At 43.7% G+C, this 20,401-nt stretch overlaps 1 protein-coding gene and 1 pseudogene across 1 annotated transcript; both read left to right on the forward strand.

Moving 5' to 3' along the window:
* The first annotated feature begins 7,601 nt into the window (after positions 1 to 7,601).
* Positions 7,602 to 8,130, forward strand: LOC100152658 (NHP2-like protein 1 pseudogene; annotated as a pseudogene).
* Positions 8,131 to 12,634: 4,504 nt separating this feature from the next.
* Positions 12,635 to 17,513, forward strand: LOC110257698 (melanoma-associated antigen 8-like). The gene is made up of 3 exons (XM_085007425.1): positions 12,635 to 12,664; positions 13,453 to 13,542; positions 13,841 to 17,513. Exon 3 carries the CDS (start codon positions 13,899 to 13,901, stop codon positions 14,883 to 14,885), a length of 987 nt encoding a protein of 328 aa, XP_084863551.1. The 5' UTR covers positions 12,635 to 12,664; positions 13,453 to 13,542; positions 13,841 to 13,898; the 3' UTR covers positions 14,886 to 17,513.
* The last annotated feature ends 2,888 nt before the right edge of the window (positions 17,514 to 20,401 follow it).

A 20,401-nucleotide genomic window follows, 5' to 3' on the forward strand; every position in this document is an offset into this window, starting at 1 on the left:
GGAGAGCTGAACATTCACAGGTGTGATCTGCCCAAGGGAGGTGAGGGCTGATGTTGTCAGAAAGAGAAAGTGCAATTGGGGGTAGAGGGGTAGTTTTCATAGTACTTCTGGAGCCTGCCCTTAGCTACTGAGTTCTTTTCTGCTGGTTAAATTTCTTCACAACAACTCAGGTTCTGAAAATGTCCTGCAACCCCAGGTGGAAACTGTGGCCCTTGAATGATCCTACTGTCACCTGCTACCAATGAATTATACAACTACCTCAATGGATATGGAGTAAAAGGAGGGAGATGTGGTCTCCCTTCCTAGTTACAGCTTCTGTAATTCTCAAGATGAGGAAGCCCTTGCCACAACCTCTCCAGGCTTTCAGCAAGATCTCTTCCCAGCCTCCTATGTTGGCTCAGCTTCTTGTGTGCCCTGGTAGGGCCTCCCAGGGACCCCAGGACCCCTTAGTACTGCCATGGTGCCACTTCCCCCATCCAGGTCTCTCCCAAGCTCTTCCAGATCAGACTCACAAGGAAATTAGTGAGGTATACAGGACTAAGGCAGGATTATTTCATTTTTTAATTTTTAATAACTTTTAAAATAACTTTTCTATTACCATTTTTATACTGGTATGTCTAAAAGTAATAGTGGGAAAATGGAGGGAGGAAGAAAATGAAAACCAAAAAAAGAAATAGGGGATAAGTACCTATCCCTCATGAGACTCAAATGAGTTTCTCTCCAATGGTCTGGAAGCAACTCAGGGACTGTAAAGTGAGCAAGGGCCAGAATTTGAACATAAACTCTTTGGATGGCCAGGCTAAGACTACAATAGAATGCAGTTGCGCATCCTTGACTTTAGATCAATTTTAATTACAAATTGGCTCCTTTGAGTCTCCCTTTAATATAAACTGAGGTAAGCAGTTTAAAAATTTATTGGAGATAGAGGACCCCAGTCCTCCCTTACATCTGGAATTCACTGTGTGTCCTTAGGCAAGACCCCGTCCATTTGGGAGCCTCTTCCAATCCTCTCCTTTCCCAGCCTCATCCAAGGAGTCGACACATTTTCACCCCAGGCCAGGTACACCACCCAAAGCTCTGCCTTTTAGGAAGATTTTCTTTCCCCACTGTCTTTCAATACCACCCCCAAGCGCCATCCATTTTCAGCTCATACTGACATACTGAACCAACCTATGCTTAAACTAGCCAGTGCCTAAAAAACCCCATATGGTCATAGATGCAAGCTGGGGAAGTGGTGCTTATGCAACTGTAATGTGTGATATGGGAGTCTGACCTATCTCTTAATATAGTTGCTTGAATCCTCTAGTCCTGCTCAGGCTGGAACAAGCCAGTGCAGTTATCCCTGCCATGCTGAATCATTGGATGGGAGCAGCCTGGGGCAGGCGTGATCTCATTGCAAACTTAGCTGGGGCTGTCAAGCAACTGTGCCCCCTACAATACGTTATCTTCCTGGTGACCTGAGTGGCCCACCTCCAAGACCACAACATGAACACATATTTCTATTGCTAGTGTTGGTCTGTCTCTTTTTATCTTTAGGATAAAATTTTGTACCTAACCAAAAACCTCCTTGTACTATGGCTATAGCTTGGTATAGGCCATGGATCCAGGACAGTTCCCACTTTGACACTTTCCAGAGAGGAATATGTGGATTCTTTGCTACAGAACTGAAACACTCACCTTCCTTTTCAATGAGCAAAAATCACTCTACTCCATCATACCACCAGACAATGGCTAACCACGTAATGCTCAACAGGGTTCCTTTAAGATAATCAAGAGAGGTTATGTGGGCGCTGTTGTGGTAACAACCCCAAAATCCCAGTGACTTATTTCCTTCTCACAGTATGTATCCATTGCAGGTCATCAGGGGAGCTTCTGCTTATCATAGCCACTCAGGGATAAGCTGATGGAGGCTTCAATGACATTTGCTTCTCTAATCTTTGTAGCAAGGAAAAGGGAAAATAGCCGGCATCTCACACTAGTAATTCAATGTTTCAGGTGGAAAGGACACACAACACTCACACTCAGAACTCAGAAGCTAGAACATATAGCCTGACCCAACTCTATATAAGCAGCCAGGAAGTTTAGATTGCTATGTACCCAAGAGAAGTAAACTACTTCACTGAGTAGTTTAATACTTCACTGAGCAGTATTAACAACAACCATTGGGAGTTTCCCTCAGTCTCTGCAGGGATGTTGTTTGCTCCTCTTCCTAATCAGAAGTATTCAGGTCCTCCTTTTGTAATAGTCTTCTCATCTTTAACCTTAACACATGAGCCAGCAATATACATTAAAATGCCAAAAATCTGTCATTCATCAGTGAGTGTATCTGCCATTCTTGAAGTATTTTTTGGCATCTGGAGTAAGTTGTACTTTCCTTATGGACAGGACTCCAATTTGTCCTTTCCAGCTACTCTGGGCCAATCACCACTCTCATCTGGGGAAGTTGTCACTAGCTCAAGACCACATCTTCATGGCATGTGGTGTAGGTACAGTGTCCAGAAGGAGCTTCAGGCAAGCATGCATTCTTCTCATCCCTTTCCTTTAAGAAAAGCAAAAATATCCCCTTTGCTATTTCAAGTAGACTGCACTACCGTAACCCCAGAGGTCTTGGGGGCCAAGAACTGAAACCCATCCCCTAGATGTCTCAAGGCTTAGAAGCAGAACTTTCTTTCTCTGTTTATTTATTTCTTTCATTTTTTCTTCCTTTTTTTGTCTTTTTAGGGCTGCACCCACGGCACATGGAGGTTCCCAGGCTAGGGGTCCAATCGGAGATGTAGCCACCGGCCAATGCACAGCCACAGCAGCACTGGATCTGGGCCACATCTGCAACCTACACCACAGCTCATGGCAATGCCAGATCCTTAACCCACTGAGGGAGGCCAGGGATCAAATCTGTATCTTCATGGATGCTAGTTAGGTTCATTAACCTCTGAGCCATGATGGGAACTCCAGAAGCAGACCTTTCTTATATGAGCTTTCCACCTTCACTTCTGAGAAGTTATACCCAATCCCAGCTACAAGGAGAGGTTAACTGCACCTGAGATGCTAAAACCAACACCGAGGAAAAAAGCAAACTCCACCATAGCTGAGTTTTGAGCAAGGTAGGCCTACAGGTGAATGACCTAAGCCTTCCATGAAATTACTGACAAAATTACAAGTAAACTTCTTTTGTAATCTCAGGGTTTTTGAATTATTGTGAGACTCTTGTCAAAAGTTAAGACTGCTGAAAGGAACTGTGTGGCACCAGAGATGGGCCCAGTTCTGAGCTAGCAACTCCTCATGGGTAAATGAGATGGCAAAATGAACTCCTTCCTCCTGTAGGGCACCCTCAGCTAATGACCTTGTGGCCCTGTTTATAGATGACTTCATTCTCACTCAGAGAATGAGACTGCCAGCCTGGATGGAGCCTTTCTAATCAGGAGCTTCAAATCTCATTTTGACAGTTGAAGTACTTCATTAAGACGCTTTCATAACACTAATGTCAGGTGGTTGACATGTAATGGGAATAATGGCCTACCTCCCTTCCCACATGGATGATCATTAGCTCTAAGTCAACAAAGGACTCCCGGGCCTGTTCAGGGTGTCCATAGTCAGGCCAATATTCCCTTATCATGAGTATCTGAAATCTTACCATCAAGTCATACATGTGTGAGTGTGTCAACACACTCTCTCCAGAGTTCCAGAGATCAGTGAAAAGACTGGTGCAGTGGGAGGCAGAATAAACAAATCATTTGCCCAGGTAGCTTTTTCCCAAGCCACTATTAAGTAACAGTTCCTGCTCTTTTTTATTTTATGTATTTATTTATTTATTTATTTATTTATTTGATTGTTAGGGCCACACCCAAGGCCTGTGGAAGTTCCTGGTCTAGGGATTGAATTGGAGCTGCAGCTGCTGCCTACACCACAGCCATAGCAATGCCAGATCCCCAACCCACTGAGCTAGGCCAGGGATCACATCCTCATGGATACTAGTCAGATTCTTTTCTACGGCACCACAATGGGAACTCCAGTTCCTGCTCTTTGAAAGCAAAAGCCCATGAAGGTGGCAAGGCTATCAGTGCTAGAAAAAGGGAGAAGGAAAAATGGTAGTAGAAGGAGATATCATTTCCTCTCCTCCTCCCCAATTGATATCATCACCACCATCTTTGTTATTGATCTGACCAATGTTCCCAGCCTTTTTCAATCTTTTCCTCTCCAGCACTATCTATGCCCTACTTGATCTGGACTGCTGGTTCTCTAGATGACAGAATATTTAAATGTTTGTTTTACTATTCTGTATATTATATTATGGTTGAACATTTTTATAACAATTTAAATAGTAGATCTTTAATCCCTCTGCAGCTGATTTTTGTGTAGCAACAAGGAAGTTTCTAGCTGCATATTGTCTTATTTATATAAAAATTCTTATTTATCTAGTAGTATAACTTCTCTTATCTTCTATTATCTCAAGAGTGTCTTGGATATTGTTAGCATATTGTATGTCAGTTTAAATTTTACAACCATCGTGTCATGTTTCATACACACATGCACGTAAATACATACATTCACCCACAAAGCCTTTGGGCATTTTTATCAGAATTGCAATCTGTAGACTAATTTAGGGAGAGTAAATATGTTAACTATATTGAATCTTCACATCCATGATTGTATTACATTTTATAATTATGCAGATCTTCATTAATTTAGCTACACAGCATTTTTGCATTTTTTCCGCAAAGTTTTTAAACATTATTTAGCTAAAATTATTCTTGGTACTTGATATTTTGTTATGATAGATTACAAATTGCATTTTGTTTACTTTCATTTTCATACTATTTGTTGCTATAGAAATAAACTTGATTTTTGTACACCAATGTTAAACCCAGCAACCTTTATATACAATACACTTTTACTGACAGAATAGTTTAACATTAGTTCTTTGAATTTTCTTCACACACAATCTAATCATCTGTTAATCATGGAAGCTCTGTTTCTTGTTTTCTGATCTCTATCTCTTTTATTTTTCTGCTTCCCTTTACTGCATTGGCTAGTGTTTGTATCAAAATAGTAAACTGAAATGGAGATAGCAGGTATTCTTGCCTAAGTCCCAATTTCAAATTAAAAACTTTCAGAAGTTCCTGTCGTGGCTCAGCATTAACAAACCAGACTAGCATCCATGAGGATGCGGGTTCGATCCCTGGCTTTGCTCAGTGGGTTAAGAAAAAGCAAGTATCAGAATCAGACCTGTTGGAAGTTAAAATAACTATGATTAATATAGCAAGGGCTGTAATGGATAAAGTAAACAGCATGCAAGATCAGATGTAAGCAGAGAGATGAAAATTCTAAGAAAGAACCAAAAATAAAAGCTAAGTTATCAAAAACACTAACAGAAATGAAGAATTTCTTTACTGGGCTTATTAGTAGTCTAAATACAGCTGAGGAAAGAATCTCTGAGCTTAAAGGTATCTCAATATAATCCTGAATTTCTGAAAAGCAAAGAGGACAAAGACTGAAAACAAAGAATATAATATCCAAGGACTGTAGGAAAAATATAGAAAGTGTAACATAAGTGTAATGGGAACACCCAACGGAAAGGAAGAGAAAAAGGAAAGGAAGACATTTGGAATAATATGATGAGCATTTACCAAAAGTAATGACAGAAAACAAACCACAGACACAGGAAGTTCAGAGAAAACTGGTAAAAGGAAAGCAAGGTAAATGTGGTGCAGGGGAAACAAATACAACTAGTACCCATGAGAATGGGGGTTCAATCCCTGGCCTTGCTTCCTGAGTTGGGGATCTGGCATTGCTGTGGCTGTGGTGTAGGCCAGCAGCTGTAGCTCCGATTTGACTCCTAGCCTGGGAATTTCTATATGCCACAGGTATGGCCCTAAAAAACAAAACAAACAAACCACACACAACAACAACAACAAAGCCAAATCTACACCTAGGTATATCATTTTTAAACTACAGAAAATCAAAGATGAAGGAAAAAAATCCTGAAAGAAGCTAGAAGAGGAAAAAACAACCTACTTATAGAGGAGCAAATATAAGAATTACATATGACGTCTCCTCAGAAACCATGCAAGCAGGAAAAGAGTGTAGTGAAATACTTAAGTTGCTCAGAGGAAAAAACAACAACCTAAAATTCAAACATAAAGGAGAAATAGAAATTTTATCAGAAATAGAAAAACTGAAGGAATTTGTTTCCAGTAGACCTGTCTTCTAAGAAGTGTTAAAAAAAGTTCAAGAATAGGAAAGTAATATGGATCACAAACTCAAATCTACATAGAGTAAGGAAAAGCATAAAAGACGAAATAAGTCAAGGTAAATGAAAATTTACATTTTTAAAAAATTTTAGTTCATCTAAGAAATAACACTTTATTCAAAATAATATACCAACAATGTATTTGTGAATATATTTATTTATATGTCCATATATATATATATATACACACACATATTTACATATGCTCATATAAAAATAACTGTAATATTATAAGGTACAGGAAGAATTAGGATATTTCGTTATTATAATGTAGTCACACTACACATGAAGTAGAATAGTGTTACATGAAAGTAAACATGGATTAACCTTAAAAGGAGTTCTGGAGTTCCTGTCACAGCTCAGCAGTAACAAACCCGACTAGTATCCATGAGGATGCAGGTTCGATCCCCAGCCTCACTTGGTGGGTTGAGGATCCAGCTTTGCTGTGAGCTGTGACCGGCAGCTGCAACTCAGATTCCACCCCTAGTGTGGGAACTTCCATATGCCATGGGTGTGGCCCTAAAAAGAAAAAAAAAAGTGTATTACACACTCTGAGTCAACAAATAACAAAGTTTTTAAAAGTATAATTGATATGCTGTGAAAATAGTAAAAATGGAATCATATGAAATTTTGAATTAAAAACCACAAAAGGCTGAAAAATAGAAACAAAGAACAAGGGCAACAAATAGAGAACAGTAGCAAATATGGTAGCTATTAATCCAACCAAATCAGTAATCACTTTGAACATCAATGGCTTAAATGTACCAATTAAAAGAGACAGATATTATCAGAGTGGATCAAAAAGGAAGACCTAATTTTATGTTGTCTTCAAGAACCGACTTTAAATATAAAGAACCATTTAGATTAAAAGTAAATGGATATTTGGGGGGTGGGGGGATGCGCTGGGGTTATGGGATGGAAATCCTATAAAATTGGATTGTGATGATCATTGTACAACTACAAATGTAATAAATTCATTGAGTAATAAAAAATACCAGAAAAAAAAGTAAATGGATAAAGGAAAATATACTATGCTAACACTAAACAAACAAACAAAAAAAGCAGGAGAAGCTATATTAATTTCAAACAGAGCAGACATCAAGGCAAAAAAACATAGTTATCAGATATAAGAAAGGAATTCCATAAATTAAAGGGGTCAGTGCCCCGAGAAGACATAACAATCCTCAATGTGTATGTGCCTAACAACAAAATGTCAAACCATGTGGAATAAAAAATGATATAATTGCAAGGAGAAATAGATAAATCCATTATCATAGTTGGAGAGTTCAATATCATTCTATCAGAAATGGACAGATCCAGTGGTGAGCGTTCGCGCTCTGTCTCCTGTGCTCCTAGAGGAGTGACGGACATATCGGCACCGCAGCCATGACTGAGGCTGATGTAAATCCGAAGGCCTACCCTCTTGCAGATGCCCACCTCACCAAGAAACTATTGGACCTTGTTCAGCAGTCGTGTAACTACAAGCAGCTTCGAAAAGGAGCCAATGAGGCCACCAAAACCCTCAACAGAGGCATCTCTGTGTTCATTGTGACGGCTGCAGATGCAGAGCCCCTGGAGATTATCCTGCACCTCCCACTGCTGTGTGAGGACAAGAACGGGCCCTATGTTTTTGTGCGCTCCAAGCAGGCCCTGGGGCGAGCCTGTGGGGTCTCCAGGCCTGTCATCGCCTGTTCTGTCACCATCAGAGAAGGCTCACAGCTGAAGCAGCAGATCCAGTCCATCCAGCAGTCCATCGAACGGCTCTTAGTCTAAACAGGTGGCTTCTGCCACACTCCCTCATGGCTCCTCCCCCAGGGCTTGTGTATCATATTGTCTGTTAGCATGTAGTATTTCCAGCTGCCTTCTGTTGTTATAAAATATTGCAGTGCTAAATCTAGGGGGAAAAAAAAGAAAGAAATGGACAGATCCAAGCAGATGGAAATTCAATAAGAACATAGTTGAACTCAAAAACATCATCAATCAATTGGACATAATTGACATCTATAGACTGCTTCATCCAACAACAGCAGAATACACATACATACTTCTCATGCTCACATGAAACATTCACCAAAATAGACCACATTCAGGCTCATAAAACATATCTTAACAAATTTTAAGAGATGTCTGTTCTCAGACCACAACGGAATTAAGCTAGAAATCAATAAGAGAAAAATAGTTGGAAAATCCCCAAATACTTTGAAATTAAACCACATATCTCTAAATAACACATAGGTCAAAGATGAAATCTCAGAGAAATGATAGAAACACAATTTACCAAAATTTGTGAGATGCAGTAAAAGCAGTGCTCATGAGGAAATTTATAGCATTGAAAGCATATATTAGAAAAGAAGAGGAGTTCCCGTGGTGGCGCAGTGGTTAACGAATCCAACTAGGAACCATGAGGTTGACGGTTCCATCCCTGGCCTTGCTCAGCGGGTTAAGGATCCAGCGTTGCCCTGAGCTGTGGTGTAGGCTGCAGATGCGGCTCAGATCCCGTGTTGCTGTAGCTCTGGCGTCGGCCGGTGACTACAGCTCCAAACCTCCATATGCCGCGGGAAGCAGCCCTCGAGAAAAGGCAAAAAGACAAAAAAAAAAAAAAAAGAAAGAAAGAAAGAAAAAAGAAAAAAAGATAATCTATGTTTCTATAATCTATGTTTCTACCGTAGTTATTATAAACAGAAGAGCAAATTATATCCAAAATAAACAGAAGAAAAGAAACAATAAGTCTTAGAGCACAAGTCAATGAAATTGAGAAATCAACAGAAAATCAATGAAACTAAAAGCTGGTTCTTGGAAAAGATCAATTAAATTGATAAGCCTGGCTAACTAAGCAAAAAAGAGAGAGGATACAAATTAGTAACATTAGAAATGAAGGAAAGGGGAGTTCCCATCATGGCGCAGTGGTTAAGGAATCCGACTAGGAACCATGAGGTTGAGGGTTCGGTCCCTGCACTTGCTCAGTGGGTTAACGATCCGGCGTTGCCGTGAGCTGTGGTGTAGGTTGCAGACTCGGCTCGGATCCCGCATTCCTGTGGCTCTGGTGTAGGCCGGTGGCTACAGCTCCAATTGGACCCCTAGCCTGGGAACCTCCATATGCCGCGGGAGCGGCCCAAGAAATAGCAAAAAGACAAAAAAAAAAAAAAAAAAAGAAAGCACTAAAAAAAAAAAAAAAAAAAAGAAAGAAATGAAGGAAAGGACATCACTAGAGATCCCATAGGCATTAAAAGGATATTAAAGAAATATTATGAGCAACTTGATGTCCACGAATTTGATAACCTAGATGAAATGAACCAATTCCTTGAGAAACACAACCCATAAAAACTCACATAAGAAGAAATAGACAGGGAATTCCCACTCTGGTTCAGCAGTAATGAACCCGACTAGTATCCATGAGGACACAGATTTGATCCCTGGCCTCGCTCAGTAGGTTAAAGATCTGGTGTTGCCGTGAGCTGTGGTGTAGGTCGCAGATGCGGCTCAGATCCCATGTTGCTGTGGCTCTGGTGTAGGCAGGCAACTCGGCTCCGATTTGACGCCTAGCCTGGGAACTCCCATACACCACACCTGCTGCCACGAAAAGCAAAAGAAGAAGATGGAGGAGGAGGAGAAGAAATAGACAATTTGAATTGAGCCATATTTATTTAAAAAATTAAGGAAGTTCCCTTGTGGCATAGCAGGTTAAGGATCCAGCTGTGGTGTAGGCTGCAGAAAGAAAACAAACTGATTTTAAAATGATGGAAGATAGTATGAGAAAAAGAATGTACATATACGTATGACTGGGTCACTATGCTGTACAATACTGAAATTGACACAACACTGTAAATCAACTATACTCTAATTTAAAATAAACAAATAAACAAATACAAATAAAAATGGCCCAAAGACCTTAAGAGACACCTCACCAAAGAAGATTACATATAGGAAATAAGTATATGAAAAGACACTGCACATCATATGTCATCACAGAAATTCAAATTAAAACAAGATACTATGGTATGCCTATTAAAATAGCCCAAGTCAGAAGGGACCTCAGAGAAGCCCTCCCCGACATGCATAGCCTTCCCCATTATCAACACCTTTCACCAGAGTGGTACATTTACTACAATTGATGAACCTACCTTAAAACCTCATAATCAATCCAAGTCGATAACTGATATTTAGGATCACTCTTGGTGTTGTACTTTCTATGTGTTGGAACCAATGTATCACATGGATCCATCGTCATGGTATCATACAGAGCATTTTCACTGCCCTCAACATTCTCTGAGATCAGCCTATTAATTCCTTCCCTACCTCAACTCCTGACATCTGCTGATTTAAAAAAAAAAAAAAAAAAAAACTCTCCATAGTTTTGCCATTCCCAGAATGTCATATAGTTGGAATCATAAAGTATGTTGTCTTTGCAGATTGTTTTCTTTTACTAAATAATAGGCATTAAAAATTCCTCCATGTTTTTTCATGACTTCATAGCTCTCTTATTTTCAGTCCTGAATGATGTTGTATTGACTGGATTACTACAGTTTACATTTCCATTCACCACTGAAGGCCTTCTTTGTTAATTCCAAGTTTGGGCAATTATGAATAAGGCTGTTATAAACATCCATGTGCAGAGACCATACGGGAAACCTCTGTAACTTCCTCTCAATTTTGCTGTGAAACAAACTTCTGTAAAAAAAAATCGCTAATAAATAAAAGCAAATAAACGAGGAGTTCCCACTATGGTGCTGTGGGTTAAGGATCCAGCATTGTCTCTGCAGTGGAGATCTCTGCATTTGATCCCTGGCTCAATGCAGTGGGTTAAGGATCCAGCATTGCCACAGCTGTGGCATGGGTCGCAGCTATGGCTGGGATTTAACCCCTGGTGGAGGAAATTCCATGTGCAACGGGTGTGACCAAAACAAAAAGTACATAAATGAATGATGAAAAATAACAATTTTTACTCTCTAGTTTTTGTGTATGTATGTTGAAAAAACTAGTAACTAAGAATAGAATGATGATATCTTCAACTCCTAAAAAATGTAAGCAATACACATAAAGCTATATAACACTACCAGTGTGATACAGGCCAAGTGATACTCTGAGGGAAATATATATAGCCTTGAACATATCAGAAAATAAATATTTAAAACATCCAAGCAGTTCAAGAAGCTATGAAATGAATGCCATAAAAAACCTGAAGAAGTAGAAAATAAGAAATAATGAATATAAATGCAAAAGTAATGAAATAGAAAACAGTAGAGCTAAATAACAAAATTCAGTTCATTGAAAACACTTATAAGTAGACTTTTTTTGCAAATATGCTCCATTACTAAGGGAAAAAGCAGAACGATATAACTTAGAAACAATTTGTACAGAGGGACCCCACAGATCCCTGCCCCTGCGGTCAGCCACAGGAGACGCCTAGGCAAGATAAGCCCTTGGCAGCCTATCCTGACCTCCTTACATTCAGGTCACAGAGAGACTGGGGACCTGGTATAACGGGCGGGGCCTCCAGGGGGTAGAGGGGAGAATCCAAGGTCCACCTGGGACCAAGGTGAGGACTCTGAGGAGGGAGGAGGAGGTGGGGGCGACCTGGACGCCAGGTCCGAGATCTCCGAGAAGCCCGCCCCTGCCATCAGCCCTGGGAGGCCCCGCGGCGGGATGAGCACGTGGCCCCGTGGCCCGACTTCCTGACATCCGGGTCTCAGAGACCTCAGGGACCTGACCCAAAAGGCGGGGCCTCCAGAGGGCAGAGGTCGAGTCCGAGGTCGTGCTGGCAGTCCGGGTGAGGCGCCCGAAGGAGGACTGAGGGGGACCTGGACCCAAGAACAGAGGGGACCTCCGAGCAGCTCGCCCCTGCTGTCGGCCCTGGGGGGGGGGGGGTCGCGTGGGGAGGGATGAACGTGGGGCAGAGCGTCCTGACTTCCGGGTCGAAGAGCGTCTGGGGACCGGGTGCCAGGAGGGTCGGGCCCTCAGGGGGGCAGAGGGGAGGCCCAGGTTCTCTCAGGACAGAAAGCAGGGCCCTGAGGAAGTCTGCTCCTTTCAGGGGGCCTGGAGGGCTCCTGTGCCGGATGAGCCCTTGGCAGCCTGTCCTGACTTCCCGCCCTCCGGGTCCCAGAGAGCCTGGGGCCCAGGTCCCAGGCGGGGCGGGGCCTGAGGTGGGCCGAGGGGAGGGGCTCGGGCTGAGGCCTCAGGATGAGGGGCCCGAGCGCGGGGAGGGGGGGGGGGGAAGGGCCGCCTGGACCCCGAGTCGGAGGGGAGCTCAGCGACGCCCTCCCCGGAAGTCAGCCCCATCCCCCCGCCTCGGGAGCGACGAGCACGTGGCCCCGTGGCCTGACTTCCTGACATCCGGGTCTCAGGGCGGCTGGGGCCCTGGGATAAAAGGCGGGGCCTCCAGGGGGCAGAGGGAGCATCCGGGGTCCCGCCGGCACCCAGGTGAGGCCCCTCAGGGGGGCCCGAGAGACGCCGAGGCCTGGAGCGGAGGGAGAGGGCGCGGGGCGGCCCCGGGCCGGGAGGTGCACACGAGGCCGGGCCCGTCGTCGGCTCCCGGGGCTCAGGCAGACGGGGGCCTCGGAGAGACGAGCGGGCCCCTCACGGGCAAACCGGGCGATCCCGGGCCCTGCCGGGCGTCCGGGCTGGATGCCGGGCAGGGTCGCGGCCCTCAGACCCCGGCGCCGCGAGGGAGCCTTTGCCCTGGCGCGGGGAGCAGGAGGCCCGGGGGAAGGAGGAGCAGAGGAGGCGGTTCCTGACCTCTGGCTGAGGGTCTCCGGGCCAGGAGGTCCCTGGTCTGAGGGGTGGGGCTTCGGGGCGGCGGAGGTCGACGCCCAGGACCCCCGGGGAGCACGGAGCAGACCCCACCCCTGGCAGAGGGGCCCGGGCAGAGAGCTGCCCTGTGCTGGGTGCTGGGAGGCCAGGCAGGAGGGGCGCACCCAGCAGTCTCCCCGGCCTCAGACCCGGGGGGGGGCTGCTGGGCAGGTGTGGCCACGTGTAGTCCCCTCACCTCTTCCTGGTCCACATGGGGTCTCGTTCTGAGTTTCCCTCAGGCTCGCAGGGGAGAGGGCCTGGGCCTGGCAAGAAAAGGCGAGCAGAGGCCGGAGCCCTGAGGGGACCACCCACCGGGGACTGGGGGCCCTCCCAGAGTCCGGTTCAACCGTCCTACCAGCACTGGAGACCCGGGCTGTGCCACGGTCTACACCCGCGGTGCCCCTCCATTCCTCTTACAGCGTCTCCAGGAACCAGAGGTGAAGGCCCAGGTGTGAGGCCCGCGTCCTCGTGTCACAGAGCAGGAGGCCCAGGCCGTGCCAGGCATCCAGGTGAGGTGTGGGCCCCGAGTGTGGACCCAGGGGCTCCCCATCCCAGAGCAGAGGGGACCCCACAAGGCCAAGTCACCCCATCCCCAGGGACCCCCAGATCCACACGCTGAGCCGGCTGCACCCTGAGGAGCCACCTTGCATCCCCTTTCAGGGTCACAGGGGACAGGCCGCCCAGGAGGAGAGCCTCTGTGAGGCCTAAGAGCTCCCCTAGGGAGAAGACCTGTAGGGAAGTGGCCTTTTACACAGCCCGTGGCTGAGATTCTCAGCCATGGCCACTCACACTCCCTCTTTCCCCCAGGACCAGGGTGCCATCTATCACCTTCCCACACACCTGTTGGCTGCCTGGCCCCGTCATCATGCCTCTGCGTCAGCAGATTGAGCTCCACAAGATAGAGGATGAACCTGAGGACCCAGCAGAGGCCCAGGACCTGGTGGAGACCCAGCTGCATTGGGGTGAGGAGGAGTCCACACCCTCCTCGTCTTCCTCCTCCTCAGTCTCCTCTTCCTACTCTGTCCTGTTCCTAGAAACCCTGGAGGAGGAGGCTGATCCTGAGACCCCCAGTCCCCCCCAGGACCCTCAAGGTGTCTGCCCCTCCCCTGCTCCTGTGGCCCCCACTCCACTGAGCCAATCCAAAGATGATGCTTCCGGCAGCCAAGATGATGAGGGGCCAAGCCCCTCGCATGACCAGGAACATGCCGATGCTTCCCAGTCAGGCTCTCTGCATCTGAAGGTGGCTGACCTGGTGGAGTTCCTGCTTCTCAAGTATTGTGCCAAGGAGCCCACCACCCAGGCAGAGATGCTGAGTGTGGTCCTCAGAGATGCTCAGGACCACTTCCCTGAGGTCCTCAGCCAAGCCTCCGAGCTCATCCAGCTGGTCTTTGGCTTGGATGTGAAGGAGGTGGACCCCAGTGAGCACACCTACGCCCTGGTCCCCACCCTGGGCCTCACCTGGGATGGGGTGCTGAGTGATGGGCAGAGCCTGCCCAAGACCGGCCTCCTGGTGGTGCTCCTGGGTGTGATCCTCCTGAAGGGCGAGTGCGCCCCTGAGGAGGAGGTCTGGGGAGCCCTTGGCAAGATGGGGGTGTGTGCCGGGAGGGAGCACTGCATCTATGGAGAGCCCAGGGAGCTCCTCACCCAAGTGTGGGTGCAGGAGGGGTACCTGGAGTACCACCAGGTGCCGCACAGCAACCCCGCCCACTACGAGTTCCTCTGGGGTCCCCGGGCCCACGCGGAGACCAGCAAGTTGCAAGTCCTGGAACATATGCTCAGGGTCAGTGAGAGGGATCCCAGGTCTTTCCTATCCTTGTCTGAGGAGGCCGTGATTGAGGAAGAGGGGTCCTGAGCCCAAGTGGTGGCCAGGCTCCTTATAGGCCCAAGCAGTCACCTCCTAAGTAGTGAGGGCCAGGTGAGGTAGGGGCACACAGTGTATTGCAGCTTTGGGTTCCCCTTCTTTATGATGACATGGAATTTCATCCTTGTTTCCTTTAGTGAGTTTCCAAATGTTTTTCCTTTTAAGATTATTTTTAATGTCAATATATTTTATTTTTATGCAATATTTAAAGTGCTTATGAAATAAATCCTTTGTTTTTATGAAATATTGGCTGTATTCCCCATGTTGTACAATACATCCCTGTGGCGTATCTTACGCACAATATTTTGTACCTTCCACTCACCCACCCCGATAGTGCCCCTCTTCCCCTCCCTCCTGGTAACTGCTAGCTTGTTCTCTGTAACTCCAAGTCTGCTAGTGTTTGATGTATTCACTAGTTTGTTTTATTTTTTAGATTGTAAGTGATAATCACACAGTGTTTGTCTTTCTCTGTCTGATGTATTTCACTTAGCATAATGCCCTATGAGTCCATCCACGTTGCTGCAAATGGCAAAATTTTGTTCTTTGTTATGGTTGAATAGTATTCTATTATATATATAATCTTCATCCATTCATCTGTCAGTGGACACTTAGGTTGCTTTCCTGTCCTATTGTTTTTTTTTAATTAATATTTTAAATTTTTTATTATTTTTTTTTTTATTTTCCCACTGTACAGCAAAGGGGGTCAGGTTATCCTTACATGTATACATTGCAATTACAGTTTTTCCCCCACCCTTTCTTCTGTTGCAACATGAGTATCTAGACATAGTTCTCAATGCTATTCAGCGGGATCTCCTTGTAAATCTATTCTAGGTTGTGTCTGATAAGCCCAAGCTCCCGATCCCTCCCACTCCCTCCCCCTCCCATCAGGCAGCCACAAGTCTCTTCTCCAAGTCCATGATTTTCTTTTCTGAGGAGATGTTCATTTGTGCTGGATATTAGATTCCAGTTATAAGTGATATCATATGGTATTTGTCTTTGTCCTGACTATTGTAAATAATGCTGCTATGAGCATTAGAATGCATGGATCTTTTCAAATTAGCGTTGCTTTTCTCAGATATATACCCAGGGGTAGAATTGCTCGATCATGTGGTAGTTCCATTTTTACTTTCTTGACAAACCTCCATGCTGTTTTCCACAGTGGCTGCACCAATTTAAATTCTCTCTAACAATTTAGGAGGGTTCCCTTTTTTCCACATCCTTGCCAACATTTGTTATTTGTGGTCTCTTCAACAATAGCTATTATTGCAGATGGGAGGTGGTATCTCATTGTGGTTTTGATTTGCATTTCCTTGATGATTAGTATCTTTCCATGTGCCTGTTGGCCATCTGCATGTCCTCTTTGGAAAAATGTTTTTTTCAGTTCTTCTGCTTATTTTTTAATTGGATTGCTTTTTTATGAGCTGTTTGTATATTTTGGATATTAACCTCTTATCAGTGATATCATATGCAAATATTTTCTCCTATTCAGTAGGTTGTCTTTTTTGCTTTGTGAATGGTTTCTTTTACTGTGCAAAAGCTTTTAAGTTTAATTAGGACCCATCTGTTTATTTTTGCTTTTATTACCTTAACTTCAAGAAACAGATCAAAAAAGAGATTTCTGTGATTTATATCAAAGAGTATTCTGCTTAGGTTTTTCTCTAAGAGTTTTATAATATCTGATCTTACATTTAGGTCTTAAATCTGATTTGAGTTTATTTTTGTATGCAGCGTTAGAAAATGTACTAATCTCATTAGCATAGCTGTCCAGTTTTTCCAGCACCACTTATTGAAGAGACTGTCTTTTCTCCATTGTATATTCTTTCCTCCTTTGTTGTAGATTAATTGACCATAGGTGCATGAGTTTATTTCTGGGCTTTGTATTTAGTTCCTCTGATCTGTATTTCTATTGTTGTGTCAGTATCATGCTGTTTTGATGACTGTAGCTTTGTTTTATAATCTCAAGTCAGGAAGCCTAATTCCTCCAACTCCATTCTTCCTTCTCAAGATTGTTTTGGCAATTTGGGGTCTTTTGTGTTTCCATACAAACTTTAAAATTATTTGTTCTAGTTCTGTGAAAAGATGCCATTGGTAATTTTGTAGACATTGCATTGAATCTATAGATCGCTTTGGTCATTTTAACAATATTGTTTCTTCCAATCCAAGAACATGGTATATCTTTCCATCTTTTTGTGCATCTTCAATTTCTTTCATCAATGTCTTATAGTTTTCAGAGTACAAGTCTTTTGCCTCCTTAGGTACATTTATTCCTAGACGTTTTATCCTTTTTGATGGGATGGTAACTGGGATTGTTTCCTTAATTTCTCTTTCTGATACCTCATTGTTGTGTAAGAAGGCAACAGATTTCTGAATATTAATAATAATAGTTAATAAGCTCAGTATCTAAGTTGGTGAATATTGATCACACGTGTTTGTACTTATCCAATTTAAGACCAAGTTTAAGTTTGCTATTTTGTAAAACAAATTGAGAAACCCTCCCATCATAGTTTGTGATCCTGAACTAAACAGAGCATCCAAATGGTAATTTACTTGGACATGTGAAAGAAATTCACAGTAACATTGATGAGGTCAAGAAATAGAAAAATAAAAGTAGTTAATTCTTGCTCTCTTATCCTTGTCTGTCATTGTAGAAAACTAAAATATCTGTGTTTAATTGAATTTGCATGGGTTCTTTAAGAAATCAGGAGAAAATTTTTTTTTCTTTTTACAGCTGCACCTGCAGCATGTGGAAGTTCCTAGACTAGGGGTCGAATCAGAGCTGCAGCTGCCAGCCTAAGCCACAGCTACAGCAACACCAGATCCGAGCTGCATCTGCAACCTATGCCACAGCTTGTGGCAACACTGGATCCTCAACCCACTGAGTGAAGCCAAGGACTGAATCCACATCATCACAGAGACTACGTTGGGTTCTTAATCCACTGAGCCACAATGGGAACTCCAGAATCAAGAGAAAAGTAATTTGCTCACTGGCTCATTTCTTCCACAGACATTCATTGAGCCTCTGTTCTATGCAAGGTCCTGTGTTAGTAGTGGGGACACCAGGAAATCAGAACACCCCTCACCTAGAATGATAGTCTAGGAGCTTCAGTCACATAAAGAAGGTGGCAAGATGCTCCCTGAGTCCCACACAACAAGTCAAAGAAAGGGTGAAGGCCTTGTGGCCAGGGAGTAAGCATTCAAGTGTAAGTGCCCTGAACCAGGGTAGTTTGGGACTTTTGGAAGCAGGAATTCCCTTTGTGAGCGTTGGATGTAATAAAGCTGGATAATGGCAGCAGCCAGACTCATAGACCTAGGAGTGTCTTTGTGTGTAAGAAGGTGTTTCTGGAGCTGATAGTCTGCTGTTATTTTATTTCAAATACAGAAATCTGATTTAGTAGTGTTCTGGGAGTGTTATGAAAGGGAAAGTAAGGATCTCTGACAAGCAGAGAGATATCAGGAAAGTCAGAACTGGTCAGTCAGCCCAGACCTGGTTTCCTGAAGGGGAAACCTCCCCAAGTTGTGGAAAACACTATGTTGGGGCAATGTTTTCCTACAGAGCACCCAACCATTTGTCTCCTTAAGACAATGTACATTGTGGCAAGACTTCAGGCATTAAAGAATAAGTTTCTTCACACCCACTACCCATATCACTTGCTCCTGAAGGCCTCTTGGCTTCCTCATTCCAACAATGAGACATGAGTCACCCCCTAAATAATGCAAAACAAAGACTGCAAATACAAGACAGGCTAGTAAGGAAGGGAAAAAATAGCGCTCCTTGGTCCAAGTGCCAGACAGAATGATTTAAATGCATGCTTCCCACTTTGAATATAAAGACACTCAACAGTGCTGAGAAAAGTAATGAAGAAGATTAATAAGCCAAGACACTCAGCTAGAAGGTTCATAGCCTCAGAACTGTGTGGAATGGTGATTGTGTCAACTCTCTCCTACACTTATTCTTGTGTGACAACCTTCCCCCACCCCCTCCCAGATCTACAGTCCTCGCTGCCTAGGGCACATAAAGCAACCCCCAGAGGATGAATCTGGCACTTTGAGGAATGATGGGGATTTAAGGAAAAGTCTGGCCTTGATTACAGTAGACTACAAAGAACCAGTTGAAATCGCTCCCTGAGAGGATAGTAGCCCTGTTTTTTAAACAGGAAAGAAAGGAGGAAAAGATGAAGGGATAGAGGAAAGGGAAAGGGGGGGGGGAGAAAGGAGAAAGGTAAGGAGAAAGGGAAGGAAGATAAACCTTTTAAAAACCTAGGAAGCAAATAATCAAAAGGGCTGTTTTGGAAGAGGAGGGAGCAGAAAGGAAAAGGGAGCAGGAAGAAGATTAATGAAAAGTTGTCCAGTGGTAAGAGCCTTGGGCAAGGGATTAATAGATTCATATTCTATTCCCTGCTCTACTACTGACTTAACTAATTTGCAAGTGCCATCTCTTCTCTAAGTATCGGTTTCTTCATCTGTGAAATGGGGATGTGTGGGGACTTAAAGCTGCCACAAGGTCCCTGCCTGCTCGGTTTTCACAGGAGAAAGGCAGATTCCTCACAGAATTAGGCTGTCAATAAGCATATATATTTTTTTAATTAGTAATGGATTCAGTAAATAACAGATTCAGCTGTTTATGGAAAGTTTCTAACACTCTCAAACATTCAACCATTTACATAAATCACATCATGTTGTTCATATTATGCTGCAACTTGCTTTTTTTAAAAAAGGCTCCATTGAGATATAATTTATGTACCATAAAACTCACCCATTTAAAATGTACAATTCAGTAGTTTTTAGTATGTTCACAGAGTTGGGCAACCACCACCTCAGTCAATTTTAGACCATTTCCATTAACCCAATAAGAAACCCTGTACTCAGTATTCACTCCCCGTTTCCTCCCAACCCCCACACCTCCAACCACTGACAATTACTAGTCTACTTCTTGTTTCTGTAAATTTGCCTATTATAGACCTTTCATATAAGTGAAATCATGCAATATGTGACCTTTTAGGTCCAGCTCCTTTCACTTAGCAAAATATTTTTGAGAGCTTCATCCATGTTGTAGCCCATATAATATCTTTATTTTTATGGTAAAATAATATTCCATTGTATAGATATACCAGAGTTTTGAACCTATCTGTTGATGAACATTTAGGTTTTTTCCAACTTTGAGGTATTTTAAATAGTGCTACTGTAAACATTCCTGTTCAAGTTTTTGTGTGAACATATATTTTCACTTCTCCAGAATATATATACAGGAGTACAATTGCTGGGTCAAACAATGATTCAATGTTTAACTTTTTGAACAACTGCCAAATAGTTTTCCCAAGTGACTGCTCCGTTTTACAATCCCACCAGCAAAGTATCCTTACCAACACATTATTACCTGCCTTTTAGATTCTAGTCATTTTAATGATTGTGAAGTGGTATCTAATTGTTTTTTGTTTTTTGTTTTTGTCTTTTTGCTTTTGCTAGGGCTGCTTCCTGCGGCATATGGAGGTTCCCAGGCTAGGGGTCGA

Source organism: Sus scrofa, chromosome X (genome assembly GCF_054392235.1).
Source record: "Sus scrofa isolate SSC_HxYL_T2T_F1_AM1 chromosome X, Sscrofa_HxYL_maternal_Yorkshire_Landrace_v2.0, whole genome shotgun sequence".
Classification (NCBI taxonomy): domain Eukaryota; kingdom Metazoa; phylum Chordata; class Mammalia; order Artiodactyla; family Suidae; genus Sus; species Sus scrofa.